Source organism: Anarrhichthys ocellatus, unplaced genomic scaffold (genome assembly GCF_004355925.1).
Source record: "Anarrhichthys ocellatus isolate YVR2014 unplaced genomic scaffold, GSC_Weel_1.0 scaffold1, whole genome shotgun sequence".
In the NCBI taxonomy this organism is placed as follows: Eukaryota; Metazoa; Chordata; class Actinopteri; order Perciformes; family Anarhichadidae; genus Anarrhichthys; species Anarrhichthys ocellatus.
The window spans coordinates 8761235-8779690 of record NW_022280031.1 but is presented as its reverse complement, the minus strand read 5'-3'; the positions used below and the strand labels follow the sequence as shown (position 1 = coordinate 8779690).

The 18456-nt window shown below is 42.0% G+C and overlaps 3 protein-coding genes across 3 annotated transcripts; 2 read left to right on the top strand and 1 right to left on the bottom strand.

Moving 5' to 3' along the window:
• The first annotated feature begins 604 nt into the window (after nucleotides 1–604).
• Nucleotides 605–7036, top strand: npepl1 (aminopeptidase like 1). The gene is made up of 12 exons (XM_031847857.1): nucleotides 605–849; nucleotides 1711–1896; nucleotides 2110–2280; nucleotides 2403–2492; nucleotides 2601–2682; nucleotides 3038–3180; nucleotides 3641–3718; nucleotides 3810–3910; nucleotides 4011–4134; nucleotides 4273–4449; nucleotides 5538–5648; nucleotides 6725–7036. Exons 1-12 carry the CDS (start codon nucleotides 703–705, stop codon nucleotides 6881–6883), a joined length of 1569 nt encoding a protein of 522 aa, XP_031703717.1. The 5' UTR covers nucleotides 605–702; the 3' UTR covers nucleotides 6884–7036.
• An 898-nt stretch (nucleotides 7037–7934) lies between these two features.
• ctsz (cathepsin Z) lies at nucleotides 7935–11803 on the top strand. The gene is made up of 6 exons (XM_031845538.1): nucleotides 7935–8195; nucleotides 9033–9196; nucleotides 9785–9964; nucleotides 10050–10200; nucleotides 10402–10564; nucleotides 11201–11803. The coding sequence occupies exons 1-6, from the start codon at nucleotides 8071–8073 to the stop codon at nucleotides 11324–11326; spliced, it is 909 nt and encodes a 302-aa protein (XP_031701398.1). The 5' UTR covers nucleotides 7935–8070; the 3' UTR covers nucleotides 11327–11803.
• On the bottom strand, nucleotides 10058–18297 carry nelfcd (negative elongation factor complex member C/D). Its single transcript, XM_031845194.1, has 15 exons — nucleotides 18046–18297; nucleotides 17348–17454; nucleotides 17094–17203; nucleotides 16888–16997; nucleotides 16642–16749; nucleotides 16315–16467; nucleotides 15134–15264; nucleotides 14875–15040; nucleotides 14657–14791; nucleotides 14348–14487; nucleotides 13729–13843; nucleotides 13552–13647; nucleotides 13317–13457; nucleotides 12536–12665; nucleotides 10058–12353 (listed from the first exon to the last, which is right to left on the bottom strand). The coding sequence occupies exons 1-15, from the start codon at nucleotides 18103–18105 to the stop codon at nucleotides 12319–12321; spliced, it is 1737 nt and encodes a 578-aa protein (XP_031701054.1). The 5' UTR covers nucleotides 18106–18297; the 3' UTR covers nucleotides 10058–12318.
• Nucleotides 18298–18456: the final 159 nt, after the last annotated feature.

Below are 18456 nucleotides of genomic sequence, written 5' to 3'. Positions count from 1 at the left end.
TGTTTTCTTTTGTACTTTATTTCTATTTCCTGATTTGAGTTACATGAGTTTTTGCACAATGTTGATCTCAAACATCACTACACTCTGCTGAAGAAGGATTGGTGTTGATATATCAGCCCATACTTGTGCTATCAGTGCTGGTGTCTGAAACGAAAAAGTGGTATCGAACTATCCCTACTAATTATTCATGTATATGTGACACTGAAGGAATGCACTGAAACCAGGTGGCATAAAAGTAACATAACAAACCAGCTTACGGGGCATGTAAACAAAGAAACCGCTTTGATGATTTTGCCCTCAAACAACCAAGTTGTTGAATGCATTTGCAAGGTACAAATATGAAAAACAGCAAACGCTTAAGGCTACAATTAAAATACTTTATAACAGCCATGATTGGAGTGTAATTTCATACAGTTGTATTTATATTAAATGTAAAGTCAGAAAGACAGAACCAGACGTGATATCATTTTTTATTTTTATTTTAATGAGGTAACGTTATTAAAAATCTGTTCAAGAAAGGAGAAAATATGTATCATGTAGTTCCTGTTGGTCGCCGATAGGGGGCGATGAAGATCGCTGATTACTTACAGCCTTACCGCCTTGTCCCCTCCCGGCTGCCGTCGCCGATTCGGCCTCCGCCACTGAACGACAGCGGTCCCTCTAATACCGATAGCTATCCTATATGTCCGTCTAGTGTCAAAGATGGCGAACGTGGTGCTGGAGTTTAAGGCTTCTGCCGGTGACTCCGAGCCGCAGAGTCGTCCTGTCCTCATCATCGGACAGCAGGCCAACCTGCAGACAGCATGGAGCCAAATCAAAGGAAAACTGCAACCGGTCGTTACCAAAGAGGTAACGTTAATATCGTGAATTAAAAGAAACTATTGTTTACTGACAGCTAATGTTAGCGCTATGCTAAACCCAAGTGAGCGCTGGCTAACACCACTAGTGTTAGCTAAAGTAATTTAACATTAACGACACTTGAACAGCATTAACGTTAGCTAGCTAGCTCACGTAAAGTAGCTCTAGGTGTATATGTTCTAATATCCTAACTAATAGTTAATTAGCTTATCACGGCACAATGTAACGTTATTTTTTTTTTAACAATTGGTGACTGTTGAGGTTTGAATTTTCCGTTTCCTGGCGTTAAAATAGTTATTGGCTATATTATTGTTTCGCTATTAGTGTAATTTAAAGTCTTGAACTGTGTGGCATCCTGTTCATGTAACTTACCCTAACTTGTTCATTAAGGTTAATCAGACTCTGCCTAAATACTCTTTTCTCACGGTATCTAACGGAGCTGTAAGCAGTGTGTTGTAGAGGGTCGTGCAAAGATGGCATTCTGTCTATAAAGAGAGACTTGAGAGTCTGTGAGGTCAAGGAAAGAGCTTCTCAATATCCTCTGACAATGATTAACCATCACCATTGTTCTCCCCATGATGGTCAAAGGTCTTTGCCGTACTTAAGCTGGTAATTGGGACACTGTCTGCAAACTCGTGTGAACCTTGAAAGAATCAAATTTTTAGAACTCCTCGTCACATTGTCCACTCACATTCCATCTGCATCCACACATTTGAGATGCAAATGGCTTTGCTTGATAAGTGATTTAATTGAATCAGTTAAAGCAGTTGGATTTTCTGTCAATTGGAACAAGTGTTTCTGCTCTGCTCCACAGTGAATCTAAAATGTCAGTTTTGTTTCATGTTTTCTCAGATCTGGCAGGCCGCTCTCAGTGCTTTGAACCCAAACCCCACGGACAGCTGCCCTCTGTACCTCAACCATGCTGTGGTGGCGGCTCTTCCCTCACGGGTCAGCAGGCACAACAGCCAGTCTTCTGCCCACTTTGTGTCCCGCCTGGTCCGTTCCTGCCTTCCTGGAGGGAACAACCGCTGCATTGTGGTCAGTGTTGTAACATAATAGTTAATAGATGTGGGGCAAATTCAATTTTCTATTCCACCTCCTTCAGAAGCACTTCTAGCGGCGGAACAGATGGGGCGACCATCCCTTCTATGACTCCTTCTGGGAGTCCTATGGCATTTAAATCTGGGTCATCAAGTGGAAGGACGTCTTGTGTGACCAAGTGGCTGATATGAGTGTTTCTTTCATCTCCAGATGGTGTGTGAGCGTTCAGAAGTGTTCGCGTCCTCCTGTGCCATAGCCAGAGCTTTCCCCATCTTCTCTCGCCGCTCCTCATCTTCTCGCAGGGCTGAGAAGAAACACGTCGCTGTGGAGATCGTGATTGTTGGGCAAGAGAGCAGTTCTCTTGGTGTCGCGGAACTTAAGGTCTGCATTTATACATTTTTGCTCTTCATTTTCCTTTTTAAAACAGGGCCTTTAAGATGCTACTTAGAAATAGCATGTTTTTAAACATCTCTGTCGTGGCTGAAAGCTTTTCTTTTGTTCAGTGTCTCTCCAACGCCGCTCACGGAGTGCGGATGGCAGCTCGGATTGTGGACACGCCATGCAATGAGATGAATACAGATCACTTCCTAGATGTAAGTGAAACTATTTCTCTTTTGTAAATGTTGTTGAATCTACTACAGTCACATGGTTCCAGTTATTTTGCTGCAGCCCCCTGTCACAGACCATCATTGCTGTTTCAGGAGATCAAGGCTGTGGGGAAAGAACTTGGAATAACTCCAGTGATAATTCGTGGAGAGGAGCTGAAAAAAAGAGGATTTGGAGGTAGTGTGTCTGTAGATGTCTCTCTTATGACTGAATATTTATTTATTTATCTTCAGCAATCAACAAAAGTGTAATGAACATAGACATTAATTATCTTTGCATAGATCCAGTCTGAAATCCTAACTCGCTGTGATTTTATTACACTTTGCGTCAACATTTTAGTTAAAGACGGTGTAACTTTATCCTTTATATTCAAATTATTTGTAAAATACTTATATTCAATATTGGGAAAACCAAATGCCTTTTTATAGAGCGATAAGCATGTATATCCACAAACATTCAAGAGATGACAAATCCTAAGATTGATCATTGGTAGTTTGGATTATTTATGTTTTCTTTCTCTGTACCCTGTCAGGTATTTATGGAGTTGGCAAGGCGGCCGAGCATCCTCCTGCATTAGCAGTCCTGAGCCACAAACCAGAGGGTGCGACCCAAACCATTGCATGGGTGGGCAAGGGCATCGTGTACGACACTGGAGGACTCAGCATCAAGGGAAAGGTGCGTTTCCTCTGGAGAAGTGATGGTAACTATTGTGCATCATAAAAGGTTTTGTCATGCTACTGTCTTGGGAAAATCACTGCGGTCATTTTCAACACGGATTGGTTGTTTACTCTGTAATGAACAGAAAGCATGAATGCCAATTTCCTGATCTCATATTTCACTGAACATTGGCGGATAACAATGTCAGTAAAACTCTTTATTTCACACTGTGATTGTGAAGGTAAACTGTAATCAATCCACGGTTGACATGTGTGTCGACCCGTGAGGGGTGATCCGTACGGATCGACAAAACCAGTACACTACAAACCAGCTGGTAAAGCCTTCAGACTGTAAATATGTGGGCTGCTGGGTCACTCTCCTGGTCAGTGCAGGCTAGAGGTGCAGCACTGGAGTCACATCAAAGATGAGATTACCTTCCATCACATGTAAATGTTTTTTCTTATTTTTTATTATCTAGACATCAATGCCAGGGATGAAGAGAGACTGTGGTGGAGCTGCGGCCATTTTGGGAGCTTTCAGTGCTACTATTAAACAGGTGAGCTTTTGGGTTATCCCTCAGCAGCTGCCACCTCTGATTCTCTGCAGAAGAGTTGTTTTAATGGGACTTCCTCCTCTGTTGGCTCCAGGGCTTTAAGGACAACCTCCATGCTGTGTTCTGCCTAGCGGAGAATGCAGTTGGGCCCACAGCCACACGACCTGATGATATCCACACACTCTACTCTGGAAAGTGAGTCTCTCTCTTTGATGATGATGCTAAATCAACAGGAATGATTGTGGGCAGCTGGTATAAAAAGCATTCGTCATTCGTGTGTTTTTATAATCTCAAGGACTGTGGAGATCAACAACACTGATGCAGAGGGCCGGCTGGTGCTGGCTGATGGAGTGGTGTATGCCAGCAAAGACCTGTCGGCTGATATTATTCTGGACATGGCCACACTGACGGGGGCACAGGTGGGTGACAGCCACTGACAGACATTTGTTAATATTTGTCAACACAGCCCGTGAAGGGACCAGAACCAGCTCCAAATGTAGTCTTCTAACGGGTATTGTCTCTGTATCTAAAACGTCTTTTTGTGTCCGTCTGTCCAGGGGATCTCCACGGGGAAGTACCACGCAGCAGTGATGACCAACAATGAGCAGTGGGAGGTTGCGTGTGTGCGCGCTGGCCGCAGCAGCGGAGATCTGGCTCACCCTCTGGTCTACTGCCCCGAGATGCACTTCAGCGAGTTCACCTCGGCCATGGCTGACATGAAGAACTCTGTGGCAGTAAGTGACGAACTACAAGTTCATCAAAACCAAATGCTTAAACGAGGCCTGCTCGATGTGAGGACAATCTGCAATATTGTTGAATATGACAACATGACTTGAAGCGTCAGCTTGATTGTCCTTTGAATTCAGAACCCGATTGGGTATTAATATTTTATATATAACTAGGATAAATGTTTCTAGAGCAGAAGCACTAATGTTTACATTAGCAAAGTCACTGTATAAACTCATTATTTCACTGGAAAAAAAATCTAAAATGTCCATAAAATAAAGCATATTCCTAACATCACAATATTGTTTGACGATTAGAAAGAATGAAGAACACAGATCTATCAGTTTCAGTCCTCCTGCCACTGATAGAGATGTGAGGGGCTGCTTGTTCTCAGCCAGCTGATAAGTTTACAAGAATTTTAAGATATGTGTGCAAACTAAGCTGGACTACAACAGTTAAGATGACATATAGACAGCTATTGTTTCAACTTGTGTAGCCGAGGGTTACATTGCAACTCTTCTTTATGATGGTAATAATAACATGAAGGCTCCTTTTAGTCTGCAATTAGACGGCAACAACTTTATTACTCCAACCTTGTCAACAACGGCACATCACTGCTTCATTCCTTCCGTTGCACCCTTCACAATAAAAGAGGCGACTCATCAGTATAGCTTACAGTTGTTTGAAACAATTCGCTAATAGCCAAGCTAACGGGCCATACTAGAGGTGGATGAGAGACTGTGGACAGAGCAGATTCAAATCTCGTTTTTCTTCATGTTTACATCACGTTTACACTTGTTGAGAAATGCTTCAGAGTGATAATTAATACTACGGTATTTTGCCCCCGGGCCTGTTTAATCCCACATTTCGGTAAACATCTATAAATATATATATATATATATTTTTTTTTTATTCATCACGTGTTGATATCGCAATGATGATGATTAAATTCTTCGTTCAGCCCTACTTTACTGACACTTGTTTTTTTCCCCGATTGATTTATTGTAATTGTAGCTCCGTGTACCTGCATCTCCCTTATCTTGTGCACATTGTGCTCAAGTTGCTGAGGTTCGTCATCCTTTTCTTGTTTCTGCAGGACCGGGAGAACGCCCAGAGCTCCTGTGCCGGCCTCTTTATTGGTTCCCACCTGGGCTTTGATTGGCCGGGTGTCTGGGTCCATGTTGACATCGCCTCTCCTGTCCATGCTGTGAGTAACCAGGGGTTTGGTGTTTCTGACGGATGTTGTGCAATCAGTTAGCGCTCAAGTTTTTACCCTCAAATCACATCATGATCTTAACTTAATGTTCTATACTATACGTTGTATAGCCCCTTTCATACAAGAAATGCAGCAGAAAGCTTTACAATAAAGGAAAATAGACTTGTATGTGCCCTCTCTACCAATCGGCGGTTAGATCTCTGAGGGGTCATAGATAAACACAACAGAACCTACTGTTTCCGATGGCCACAGACTCGCCACAGATCTTGATTACACCCAAATAAGCATTTTTTTTTTTTTTTTTTTTTACCGTCTTCTCAAAGGTGTAAAGTCACTGTGAATGTGAAGGTTAACAAACACACCACAGTCTTATTGTCTCAAATCTAAGTAGTATAACTTAACGCACAATTTAAGGACCGTGTTGGCTATTACCAGAGACTCGGTGAGCTGAAAGAAGAGTCAGCAGAATGTGTAAGGAAGTTGGCAACAACACCGCTATGAAGCCTAACATCCCATTTTGTTTTGACTAAAGCTCATGTAGATCATTAAAGGATCGGTCCACCGTGTTTCTAGTTGGTCTGATGAGAATAATCAGGTGCCAACATGAGCACTAAAACAAGTTTTTCTTGCTGTAATCATTCTCCTGTTCATACTCGGCATTCAAAAGATCTGTTTTTATTGTAAGTGATGCAGAATAAAATCCACAATGTTTGCTCTGTGCAGAAAAGTATTCAAAAGCCTAGACTGTTTGTACAGAAACCAGCTGTGCCAGTAATAAATATAGAAACCCCATCTTCCTCGTTCGTTTAAGAAAACTCGTCGCTGTGTTTGAAGAAAGAAAAAGCAGCGTGACTGTTTCTCATTACACCTCATGTATACTTCTAAATCACAGAGATGATTCGACAACTTCCCTGTAGTAACACTTTGGAGGATTGGGTTGTAGAACAAACATCGTCTCATGTTTCAGTCACATTCGTTCTGAATGATGACTTTAAAATATAACTGCAGGGTAAGTTTACAGCAATGCTTGAATCTGACCCGTGTTTTTTTTTTTTTTGTCTGTGCAGGGAGAGCGTGCCACAGGGTTTGGCGTTGCTTTTCTGATGGCCCTGTTTGGTCAGGCATCGGACGACTCCATGCTGAACCAGGTGTCTCCTCTGGGCGCAGCCACCAACACGTCTGAAGACCAGATGGAGCGTGACTGCAAGAGGCGAAGACTGGTGTAGAACATACAAACGGTTTACTTCCCAACACTGACCGCTCCGCTGCCAGACCGCTGAAGAAAGTGCTCGTCCAGTTAGTTCAAACATTTTAAACTGTGATCCAATTTCCTGTGTTTGATAAATCTCACTGAATAAATCGGTCAATCATGAGAAGAACCAGGTGTGTTGTGTTTTTATGAAAAGCTAGTTTTCTGTTTTTGGTAACTACTGCACTCTGTATTCACACTGCGTATAGTTTGATTGTGTGATCTCTGGACCAAACTGAAGTGCTTACTGCAGGTTTTTTCACATTGGTGGCAGATGAGTAATTGACGGGCAATGCCACATATGCTTTGTCAGCACAAAATACACATACAAGATGTCGACTAAGTTCAAGTAGTAGACAGATTCCAGCTCAAGTATGATGTTATTCCACCCTTGTGACAATCTTGTCCTTTTTTAATAAAGGCGGTGTCATCTGACCTCTGAGGGCTGTAGATTAGCTTTTTGGAGACATCTGCTGAGAGACGCAGTTAAAAGTTCAGGGAAAAGCATTTAAATTATTTAAATTCAGACTTTTGTTTAATCTGTTTCCTAGGTCAAGAATGAACTAACTAACCGAGTTGTATTGCAGGCACCTACATAATGACCATTATGGGTTTTTTAGATGGTTTGAAATTTTTACTATCAGGAATAAAAACCTTTAACGGCTTATCACACAAGAACAGTGATAAGGGCCACAGTTCATTAACAGTACTCATGTGACTGATGGTTCACTCAAACTGCAGTGGCTTTGCAACAAATTACAAGACAACGATGCAATATGTTGCATTATATTGGATTTTATGAGTATTTTCATTATTCTGGTCCCCATTCTTTAAACGTGTTATGGGCGTTAGAGGGGTTTTTCTTTATTAATTAATAAAAAAAATAAACATGTCTTGTGGCGAAAATAATCTTTAAAAATTCCAAGTCAAAGTATATTTGATTTGATTGCCTTTACAGGACAGATTGTCTTTGTGTGTCCTCTTCACTGAGGGATGTACTTGTGACTTCCCTATAAAACATGTGATGTACTGGTCACATGACTATCGCCACTGACTTTACCCGTAGAATCACCAGTGATCAGGCTGCCTCTGCTACCGACAGACCCTCCTCTCCTCATTACTTAGTTTAGTAAAGAAAGGTGTAAAGCCTGCTCGGTGTTAAAGATGTCTCCAACGGCTTTACTGGTCCTGTTTTCGGTCGTGCTGTCCGGTGTGAGTGCCGGTGTGTTTTTCAACCAGAAGCAGCCTTGTTACGTCCGCACACCGAAACGAAACGATTTCGGACTGAAGTAAGTAAGCATGGTTGTGTTTTTAAAAGATAAGGTTAAGAAGAATCAACTTGTTAGCTCCGGGAAAAAGTCTGTTTTATCTAACAGTTAGCGAGCTAACGTTAGCTGTAGATAGCCGTTAACGTCAGTTGATCAAGTAACTGGAGTTAAAGAGTTTAGGTTTAGCGTTTATTACATTGTTGTATCTGTTAAGACTTAAGACTTGTGGTTAAACGAAACAAACGGAACGATATAGTTCCGCCTTCAGGGTTGTCTTATTACTGTATAAATCACGTTATTACTCTTTAAATCACGGGGCTTAGTGAACTAGTTACAGTTTGAGGAAACAGGTAAATTCCCTACCGCAATGAGCACTGACTCATTGTTCTAAAGACTGCACTGGTAAAAAGATACAAAGCACAATATATCACATTAAATGTGAACTAATAGATTGTGTTTTTTGTGCAGTTGATATCCCAACATGCTGTTTTAAAGATATTCAGTTTTGTACATGACCAGCATCATGTGGTGAAGAATACTAAAGTTTTCAAGATAAATATCAGGATTAGCTTTGGATTTTAATGTTTATATTTCTAAAGTATAGCTAGTACAGTAACGTATAGATTTAAAAATCTGTTTATGAAATATCATCTAGAGCTAAAATGATTAGTCGATGAAAAAGTATCTGCACCTATTTTGATAATCAAACTAACGCAGTGTCTTTTTTTAAAAGCCTGAATGTTAATACTTTTATTATTCCAATCCAGACCTAAGACATTTTTTAAATCATTTAAATAAACCAGCATTGGGTGTGTTGCTGCTTCAGAACTAATGTACGTATCACCTGTCTGTCCACAGGACCGCTCCTCGTCCTCATGAGTATTTAAACATTTCTGAATTGCCCAAATCCTGGGACTGGAGGAACATCAAGGGCACCAACTTTGTGAGCACCACCCGCAACCAGCACATCCCCCAGTACTGTGGCTCCTGCTGGGCCCATGGCAGCACGAGTGCGATGGCAGGTATGAATCAGCATTCCTGTTGGGGAAGAATAAACATGTACCATTGTGGTTTGGTGATGGTGTAGAACCGCAGGTGCTCACATGACTCTTCACACAGATTTTATTTTAGAGGATTGGAGTTTCGCTTTCACTTTGCACAGAAATGAGAACTAAGTCGTCGGAGGTGTCTTTATGTCTCAGCACCAGCTGCAGTCACGGGTGGAGGGTTTTTCTTCAAATTTGGCACAAATGTCCACTTGCACTCAACGATGGACTGATTTTGGTGTTCTCAGGAATGCCTTTTATGTCATAAAAGAGTGCTAGTGAAGAAAGTCATAAAGAACTTCAAAATAAGTCTTAGTATGGTATGCCAAAAACACTTGTCGCTTGTATAGTATGGCATAGAAAATGTCATTAAAAGTCATAATGTAGTATAACGTACATTAGTTAGAGTATGCCATAAAATGTTATGAATAAATCACATTATAGTGTCATAAGAAGTAAAGTATGTGATGGTATAATGCCATAAAAATCACAATAAAGTCATGGAAATGTCATCACATTGTATGCCATTAAAAAAATGAAGCTCTGGGTTTCCTCTCTCACCAGATCGCATCAACATTAAGAGAAATGGAGCGTGGCCATCGGCCTATCTCTCTGTCCAGAATGTGATCGACTGCGGTGAAGCCGGCAGTTGCCACGGAGGAGATCACAGAGGAGTTTGGGAGTACGCCAACACACACGGGATCCCAGACGAGACCTGCAACAACTACCAGGCTATAGACCAGAGTACGTGTACTTCAGGGCACACAGCCATGGTTACGATCACTTACCGTGTCTTATTCTGCGATACGTTCTGTGTCCCTCTCCAAAGAATGCAATACTTTCAATCAATGTGGCACCTGCACCACCTTTGGAGTGTGCAACATTGTGAAGAACTACACCCTGTGGAAAGTGGGAGATTTCGGATCTGTGAGCGGGAGGGAGAAGATGATGGCAGAGATCAACGCTAGAGGACCAATCAGGTTTGCACCTTGTTTTTGTTGTAGAGCAGCAGTAGGCAGCCGCTCTGGTACTTATTTGTTAGACTGCTGTGGAACATTTGATGAATCGTATATATATATCCACGTCTTCATTCCACAGCAGCGCTACACTTTCTGATTTCACTAATTGTTTCACCTTCACCCAGAGGAGGTGAGTAATCTGTGATGTTTTGCTTTCTCCAGCTGTGGGATTATGGCCACAGACAAACTGGATGCCTACACCGGAGGCGTCTACTCTGAATATCAGGAGGATCCTTCCATCAATCATATTGTGTCAGTGGCAGGATGGGGCGTGGAGAACGGAGATGAATACTGGATTGTACGCAATTCCTGGGGAGAGCCATGGGTAAGTCTTTATCAAACAGAGAACTTAGCGATGGCTGTCGGCTCTATCGTCAAAATAAATACCCTGCTTCCTGAATAATAATATTGTAATTCCCTAAGTAAGAGGGGACATCTTCAAATGCATTGTTGTTCAACGAACAGTCCCAAAACCCAGAGTTATTTAACTTCCGATCACATATAAAACAAAGACAACCAGCAAATCCTCACAATGTACCCATCAAGCTATCAGAGCGAAGATAGCATAGAGCCCTCACTGCCACTAATTGCACTCCCTGAATGAATATTATCTACTTTTTTATTTAAATAACAGAAAAGCAATTTCAAAGAGAAGCTACTTTAACGCTAGTTAATGATATGCTAACGCACTCTGCTCATGTTAGCTCCCCGTGTTTTTACGCAGAAACGTAGATCTTCAGGGATTAAAATGTTAGACGCTGGTTCACTTAACCATAAAACCAGCCTGAAGACGATTGTTAGGCGTCTATGTAGCAGAGCCATGAAGTTGTCGGCGCTGGCAGATAATCTGCTATGATTGGCCGGTCTGCATTCGAAGGGCGGGAACGTTTGGCATTTTGGCTTGAAAAATGACTACAACGATTGATCGTTCATCACAATAGTTGTTGATTCATTCCTCCAGGGTGAGAAGGGATGGCTCAGGATTGTGACCAGCGCCTACAAAGGAGGAAGTGGAAGCACATACAACCTGGCGTTGGAGGAGGACTGCATGTATGGAGACCCAGTGGTCCCCAAGGCCTACCTGTAGAGGAGAGCAGCACCCACAGCGTCAGAAGACACTCTTCATGTCTTCCTGTCTCGGGCAGAGACACTTTCTCTTTGTAAAATGTTTTAAAGGGAATACGATCTATTTTTTACACTTAAAGGGGTGAAATCAGACCTGCTCCAATCAATGCAAATATTCAGCTTTTTGTAGATCACATTTTTCAATGCAAACTGACTCAGCCAAAGAAGAGTTTATGATTAGTCCTATACTGCTGTGACACCGACTGTCTTCAGTGTGTGGTGTTTATTGTGTTGACAGTATTGCACCACACCGTTAGGAAAAATACATCAACTTTAAATTGTGCCTTACATGCACTGGCAGCCGAATACAAACTGTTATTTCCTTTTTGTGTTCACACTTATCTACACATCAGACATTCTGGAAAAATTGCAATCTTTGTTTTGTTGTTTTAAATTGTGTCAATAAACACAACACTTAAAAGTGATGCTCCACACACAACCTGTCCTTTGAGTACGAATCACTCCGTCTGTAGGCGGGAAACATCCTGTGCAAAGCTTCCTATGGTGACATGATTATATAGTTTACTGTATCTATGTGCCAGTCGTATTCACTGTCAAAATTCAACGAACTAGCTTTGTGCTATGCAGAAAACTTGGCTCTTTCTTGGTAACGTTAATGATAAAAATCCAATAAAAAAGCCATTTTACAAATGCAAGAAAGCACATATTCAGGTTTTTATTTAAAAACCACTTGAACCAACATAAAAATATAGAAAATCAAATATACAGGTGAAAAAAAAGGAAACGTTTAGCTGCATCTTCAGAGGCTTCTCCTTCAACCGGTCCGTCTACTTACTGAACTTCTCCCCGTTTTGTTGCCTCGATAGAAACAAATCGTTCACTCGGTCAGACTGAACAGTCCCGAGCTATGCGCTCCAACAGCAGAGCGTTTTGTGATCACAGATCTTCTTCCTCCGCTGGGTCTTCCTGGTACAATCTCCAACATTGTCGCTGTCAGTTTATCATGATGAAGTTTGACTTGCAATGAGCTGAGAAAACAGAGAATTAATTACCGACATGAACATGTTTCTAAAGGAAGTTTACAAATTACAAAAACGTAACAACACGTAACTTTTAAACAGTATATAGTTGGTTTTACTGGCCGGACTTTTAGATATCTCTCTCCAGTACGTCATGATTGTACCGACTCAAATAGAAGCGCGTCACCCACCAATGAACTCTGCTACAGGGTCATGCTCTCCCTCTGTGCGGATTGTTCCTGCGATGCTGTCGTTCTCCAGGATGGGCAAGAAGAGCTGAACGAAGTCTGATGTGTAGGGAGGAGCGATCACATCCAGCACCTAAAGAGAGCAATATTTAGGTTTAATCAGTTTGTTACAAGTTACAAATGATTTAAGATGGTGTTAAAGGTCTGTTTATGTCTGCAGTCTTCAAAAAAATGTAGTAAAACATTCACATTTTCAATGTTTCACTTGGGAGCAGCAGAAATAAGTTGAGAACACACCGTTGACTTACCTTTAAGTTAATATGGTGAAGCTTATTTACAAATACAAAAGTTATGGAAGCAACATGATTATTGTTTTGGAGTGAATTAATGATGAATTTAAGACCAGTACTTACTCTATTTGAGCTGTTTCTGTCTCGACCAACTGAAGGAAATATCTGGCTCTTCAGCTGCTAAACGCTCTGATGGCTACCAGCTAATTGCTAACTTTAAGGTGTTTTAATTTAATGTCTCAATTTATTATATATTATTCACGTAAGGATGAGCAATACCCACTGAAATCAAAGTCTCTTAGATTGATGAAACTTTGTTCAAGACCATCCTACGGCCTTGTGTGTATAAAACATAGTCTGATACCTGCAGGCACCCTGTAACTTCTGTGATGGAGGAAAAAACTCAAAGTTATACACTGTACGTAAACCAGAGTTCACTTCATTTTCCACGTTTTATCTCATGACCACTAATCAAGATCAGAAGGAGCAGTTACCTCAGTGACAAAATATCTAATGAGGGAGATGTCCGTGTTGAGTTTCTCCAGACACTTGCGAATGTAACCGACTACCGGCAGGACGTAGCCACGGCTCAGCAGATGAACCATCCGATCCAGCAGAGTCTTCTTCAACTCCAGCTGAGGGGGAAATGAGAGCAACGCGCCGTCAGCGGACAGGTTGCAACATACTGAACAGACTGAAATAAGAAGCATTACAGTGACACAAACAGACCTGCTCCATGACGTCCAACTGAGAGTGCTCCGTCTCAAAAAGCTTGATGAGCAGCTGGAGGACTTGCGGGTGCAGCAGCTGGTGACACGTACAGATCTGTGCGGAGGAAGCATTCATTTTCAATTCAACTGATGTCTTAAAGACTGGAAATGTAAAGGGTAATTTGAAATGTTGTACCTCGTCCAGCAAAGCTAAATGCACTGGAGTGTGGTCTGTCTGCAGCTGGAAGTAGCGCGGCTCAGACACCGTCCAATCCACCCATTTCAAAACCCCCATAGCGACGACTGGGAACCTGCATCCAAACAAACAAGTCAGAAGTGAGAAGGGCAGGATGTCGAACCTCAATTAGTCTTTAAAACAACTTAAACGTGTCAGCAGTCACTGAGTGCATCATCGTTATTTTTCAAAAACCTCATGTATTTCCCAATTTAAATCACATATAATTTATTTTGAATTATTTTGATCTTCTACAGCTGATCGACAAAATAAGTTTGTTTGCAAAGATTATTGCAGAAATCTTCACTACATTCCCTCCCAGATGCGGAGTGTCAAGTTACATCAATCTTATATTTCCAAGTCGGATCAGCTGGTTATTCCATGAACTTCAATTTCATTAATTATTTTCCCCCAGTATTGACAATTCCCATCCGATTGTTTTAATTTATGTTTTGCCTTTTACAACCACCAACAAGGCCACCATTATGAACATGTTTCTTCTCACATAGAACACCTCCCTCTCTTACAACAATAACAAGTTGAAGGCTTTTGAGGAACGAGATCTCGGCCGTCTCCTCACCGGATGCACTGGTACAAAGTGCCGAGTTCAGCCACCAGCTCGGTGGCTCCTTTGTTCTCGTTGCAGCACAGGTTGTGCACAGTCTCTATGGCCTTGGACGTCGACTTCAGCTCATCCTTATTGATGTTGACTCGCTTGTTCTGGGGTTGAACAGAAAGAAACGGGTAAAGAAGGTGAAACCAGGAGGTATAAAGAAACCACCAAAGTAGTTCACAATATGTTATTATTTTAGCCGGTTAATCTAAATCAAACAACTGAAAACTGCCATGAGCGCTTTGTGTCTGCGGACACTTTAGCTGCTCTCTGTACCTTTTTCCACGTTTCAACCACACTGGCAGCGTAGGCCAGGATGTGAATGTACTTGTGTTTGTGGTCTTGATTTATCTTTGATCCCGGCTTAAACAGCGACTGCATGAACAAGTCCAGAAAGGCCGGCACTCGGATCTAAAGATGAGAAAGACACATGTTTCAGCACCTTAACAGACATGCAGTGGATATAAACGGGGTCAAAGATGCTCCGTCCTCACCAGCTCCACAGGAGGCGGGTCCATGCTGCTGAACATCTTGAACAGAACTGTGATATCTGCCGGATTCAGGGCTCCTTTAGACAACATGGCCCCCAGCGCCTGGCAGGCTCGAGGGTAGGCTGCTGCTGTGCCGAGCGCGAGCGTTATCTGACTGGCATCGTGACCTCTGTGATATAAACCACAAACACAGTAGTGACGTCATCCACATGGGATTGATCTTCATGGCGAGATTCTGATGGGGAAAAAAAGACAAAGTTACCTCTCATGTGCGGACTTCTGCACCTCCTGGCCGATCCTTCGAATAGCTGAGCCGCCTTGTTCCTCCTGAGAGAGGATGGACATCATCGCCTGGAAGAAGAGGTAGGTGTGCTCGCCGTGACACACCATCTTCTACAGGAGAGGAGAGGACAAAGAGCGTCACATGTTGCAAACGGAGGAACAGAAAATCACATTTACTGACTGACTTTTACGCAATGTGGTGTTAATATAACACAGCTGTCACTTCATTAAGCGAAGGAGGTAAATAATCAAGAAAGATAATAATCGTTTCATCTATGAAATGTCTCAAGAAAGTTGAATGTTGTTCTTACTTAACGGTCCAAAATTCAGAGATTCATCTTACAATGATATCAAAGAGGAAAGCCACGAATCCTTAGATTTAAGAAGTGCGATCAGTAAATGTTTGTAATGACTTAAAAAAAAAATCAACTATCAAAATAGTTGATATGGAAACTAATCGTTTGATCATCTCAGCACTGCAATCAGTTATTAAATATCAATCACGTCAGGGTTCAACGTTCATGTTCCCTAAAGTCAATTTTCACTTGTCTTATAGAAATGGTTTGATTTATTCGTGGTTATAAAATAACTACTGTATGTAAATTGTCACGTTTGATCTCTACATGAATCTGGAGTTTCGCCCCCATCCTCTTACTCCACCCAACTAAACGCCTGTTTCCAGGATAACTGAAACGTCCGCTTGCGATTCAGCTCATAAACTTTGTCTTCACCCCATTGTCTCACAAGAGCCCTGTTGGTTCTGCGCATGTCAAACTCAACAGAGAGGAGAAGGAAGCCAGACGGCTGACTCCTCAACTACTTCCATCATCAACGGCATGTTTACTTCTTTTTTTTATTAGGCAAGGAAGTTGCTAGATTTACAGGCGCAAAGCGGCCTTTTATTTACCCCAGACAATCCTTACTGTTAATCCCTACGATGTATTGAAAGAACTGTAAGGTACTTAAATACAATATACAGTATACTCTATGTGTCAGCCCAGTGATAACCTGGCAACTTGTCCAGGATGTACTCTGCACAATGTCAGCAGGGATCGGCTCCAGCCCCCCACTACTCTGAAGAGGATTCATTAACCATGATGCTGTGAAATATTATAAAAGGTGTCATCTTCATTTATTTTTCAGAGAAGCTAACAGGCTCACTGCAAATTCTGGCAGGTTCTTCTCCAGGTTTTCTTCTCCTCCATCCAGTAGCGTGGCCAAAGACGTCCTCAATACTCGGGAGAAAACCTCCAGCTGCTGACACGCTGTGGACACACTGGTGATCTCCCCCTGATACCCTGCGTCTGAAATGAGCTAAACACACACACACACACACAAAGTAAATGTTACGTGACCCACACACACACAGAGACTCTTCTATTACATTAGATTTCATCTAATGTGTGCTCAACTTTGCAAAACATAAAAGAAACAGACATTTTAGTAGATTTAATTGAAATACTACTACTACTATTGTTACTACCGCACCTTTACAGTGAAGTTGAGCATCAGGCAGTCTGGGTGAGCCTCTGCCAGCTTATAGAAAAGATCTCTCCACGTAGTGTGCGCTATCATCTGCTCGAGCCAAGCAGGAGTCTGAAAACACAACAGACGGGATTGGTTTGGTTTCACTTCTATGTAACCATGACAAATACATATTTTTGCACAAGATGTTTAAGATTTGTGATCACTTGTACTTTGTAAAAATTACAACCCAGTGTTGAGAAATCTCACCTCTCCCTCAACAGTGAAAATGGAATCAGCTTTTTGGGGGTCAAAGTGTTTTATCAGGAGACTTTTGAGGTGATTTTCTACTCGCTCTTGGACCTGAGCAGGCTCTACACCTGCAGTCAAAGCACAGAAATGACAGATTAATGAACGGTCACCAACAGGCTTGGATTCCAAGCTAAGGAAAACAATGCAGGTAGTTTTCGACCCACCCATCTGGATGAGCCACTCTGCCAGGAGATTGACGGTCTGAGCCACAGCAGAGTAGTTTTCAGAGAGAAGCTGGATGACGTGTTCTGGAGAGCCACCCGATAGGAAATACCTGTGAGGAAAGCATGGTTTCTATCATCAAATTCTCAGTAGGTCTTTAGGATTCAAAACACTAGTCATCCTGTACAGTTTTCCGTTAACTTTGCCGTCTCATTCTCATTTAAAAATGCTGTGTTTGTAAGAGGCAGGTGCTTACGTTTTAAGGGTGTTGAAGATAGCAGGCTCCATGATGTAATCCCTGCTGGAGAACTTTTGAAAGCAATCTTCCTGGATTTTCCCATCATTTTCCCCTTCCACATAATCCTGCACACAGGAACATTGAAATATGAGTTTATGCTTCTATAATGGCTCATCTGTCTTTACTATGTAATCTCCACACTGTTGGATTTATGTGACTGATTGAGCAATAACAGATTTGAAACGCTAACATGTAGATGAAAGCTCTGCGTTACAGCTCAATAACTTAGTTAAACTTTACTAAACGTACACAACAAAGACTCTATGGGGTCCTTCTCTATGTCCTTTCTAGTTGAATGCATGTGTTACATAAACTGTCTCATTTGGCTTCTGCAGCAGACCTTCGGAGGTTTACCAGAACAACCTACCTAATGTTACGCCATTCTTATGGCTTAAATGGTTAAATGGTAGCGTTGTTTTCAAGTGAGCTTAGTAACCGTTAACGTGCAACTTTAGCTTCGATGTCCACCAGCTGTGACATTAGTTAGCCTGTAAATTAGCGGGCTAACGGAGCCGCTAAACTGCTATTTTATCAGTGCAGCTTAGCTGTAGCATTGTCACAACAACAAACCAGCAGTGTGTGGCTGCCGTTAAGCTAATGCTGCTTAGCTAGCTAACTAACTGTCCACTCCGAACAGCAACAAGTCGTGATCTCACCGCGGGACCTTCCCCCGTGCCTTCCCAGTCTCCACCGCCGCTATAATATTCCTCGTCCATGGTGACGGGAGAGAAGTAGCGTTGAACTAGCTACAACAACCTAACTAAGTTTTAAATCTTGACGTGACTTTGTTTCACCGCGGAGCAGCTAGCTTATTTAGCTAACAACGGCTAACAACCGCTAATAACAACAGGAGGGAAATGGCGAGTCGGTGAGTATCAGGCCACGCCTACCGATTTGATAGGAATGGTGTCTAGGCCCTGAGTTTAGCCTGTCAGGCAACTATCCGCTAACCGTGAATGAGTCAAACCTCTAAATATTTAACAAAACGCAAACAGAGCAACAATTTAACCAAACATTATGAATTATAAATTAATCAATTCTTTTTATGTGAGTAACTTGAAACCTGA

Coding starts and splice junctions, on each gene's coding strand:
- ctsz (XM_031845538.1), top strand. CDS start 8,071: ATGTCTCCAACGGCTTTACTGGTCCTGTTTTCGGTCGTGCTGTCCGGT. Junction 8,196..9,032: donor CGAAACGATTTCGGACTGAA/GTAAGTAAGCAT, acceptor GTCTGTCCACAG/GACCGCTCCTCGTCCTCATG. Junction 9,965..10,049: donor CTACCAGGCTATAGACCAGA/GTACGTGTACTT, acceptor CCCTCTCCAAAG/AATGCAATACTTTCAATCAA.
- npepl1 (XM_031847857.1), top strand. CDS start 703: ATGGCGAACGTGGTGCTGGAGTTTAAGGCTTCTGCCGGTGACTCCGAG. Junction 1,897..2,109: donor GGAACAACCGCTGCATTGTG/GTCAGTGTTGTA, acceptor TTTCATCTCCAG/ATGGTGTGTGAGCGTTCAGA. Junction 5,649..6,724: donor TCGCCTCTCCTGTCCATGCT/GTGAGTAACCAG, acceptor TTGTCTGTGCAG/GGAGAGCGTGCCACAGGGTT.
- nelfcd (XM_031845194.1), bottom strand. CDS start 18,105: ATGGACGAGGAATATTATAGCGGCGGTGGAGACTGGGAAGGCACGGGG. Junction 15,265..16,314: donor AGAACCTGCCAGAATTTGCA/GTGAGCCTGTTA, acceptor CCTCTCCTGTAG/AAGATGGTGTGTCACGGCGA. Junction 12,354..12,535: donor CCCTGTAGCAGAGTTCATTG/GTGGGTGACGCG, acceptor CTGTTTTCTCAG/CTCATTGCAAGTCAAACTTC.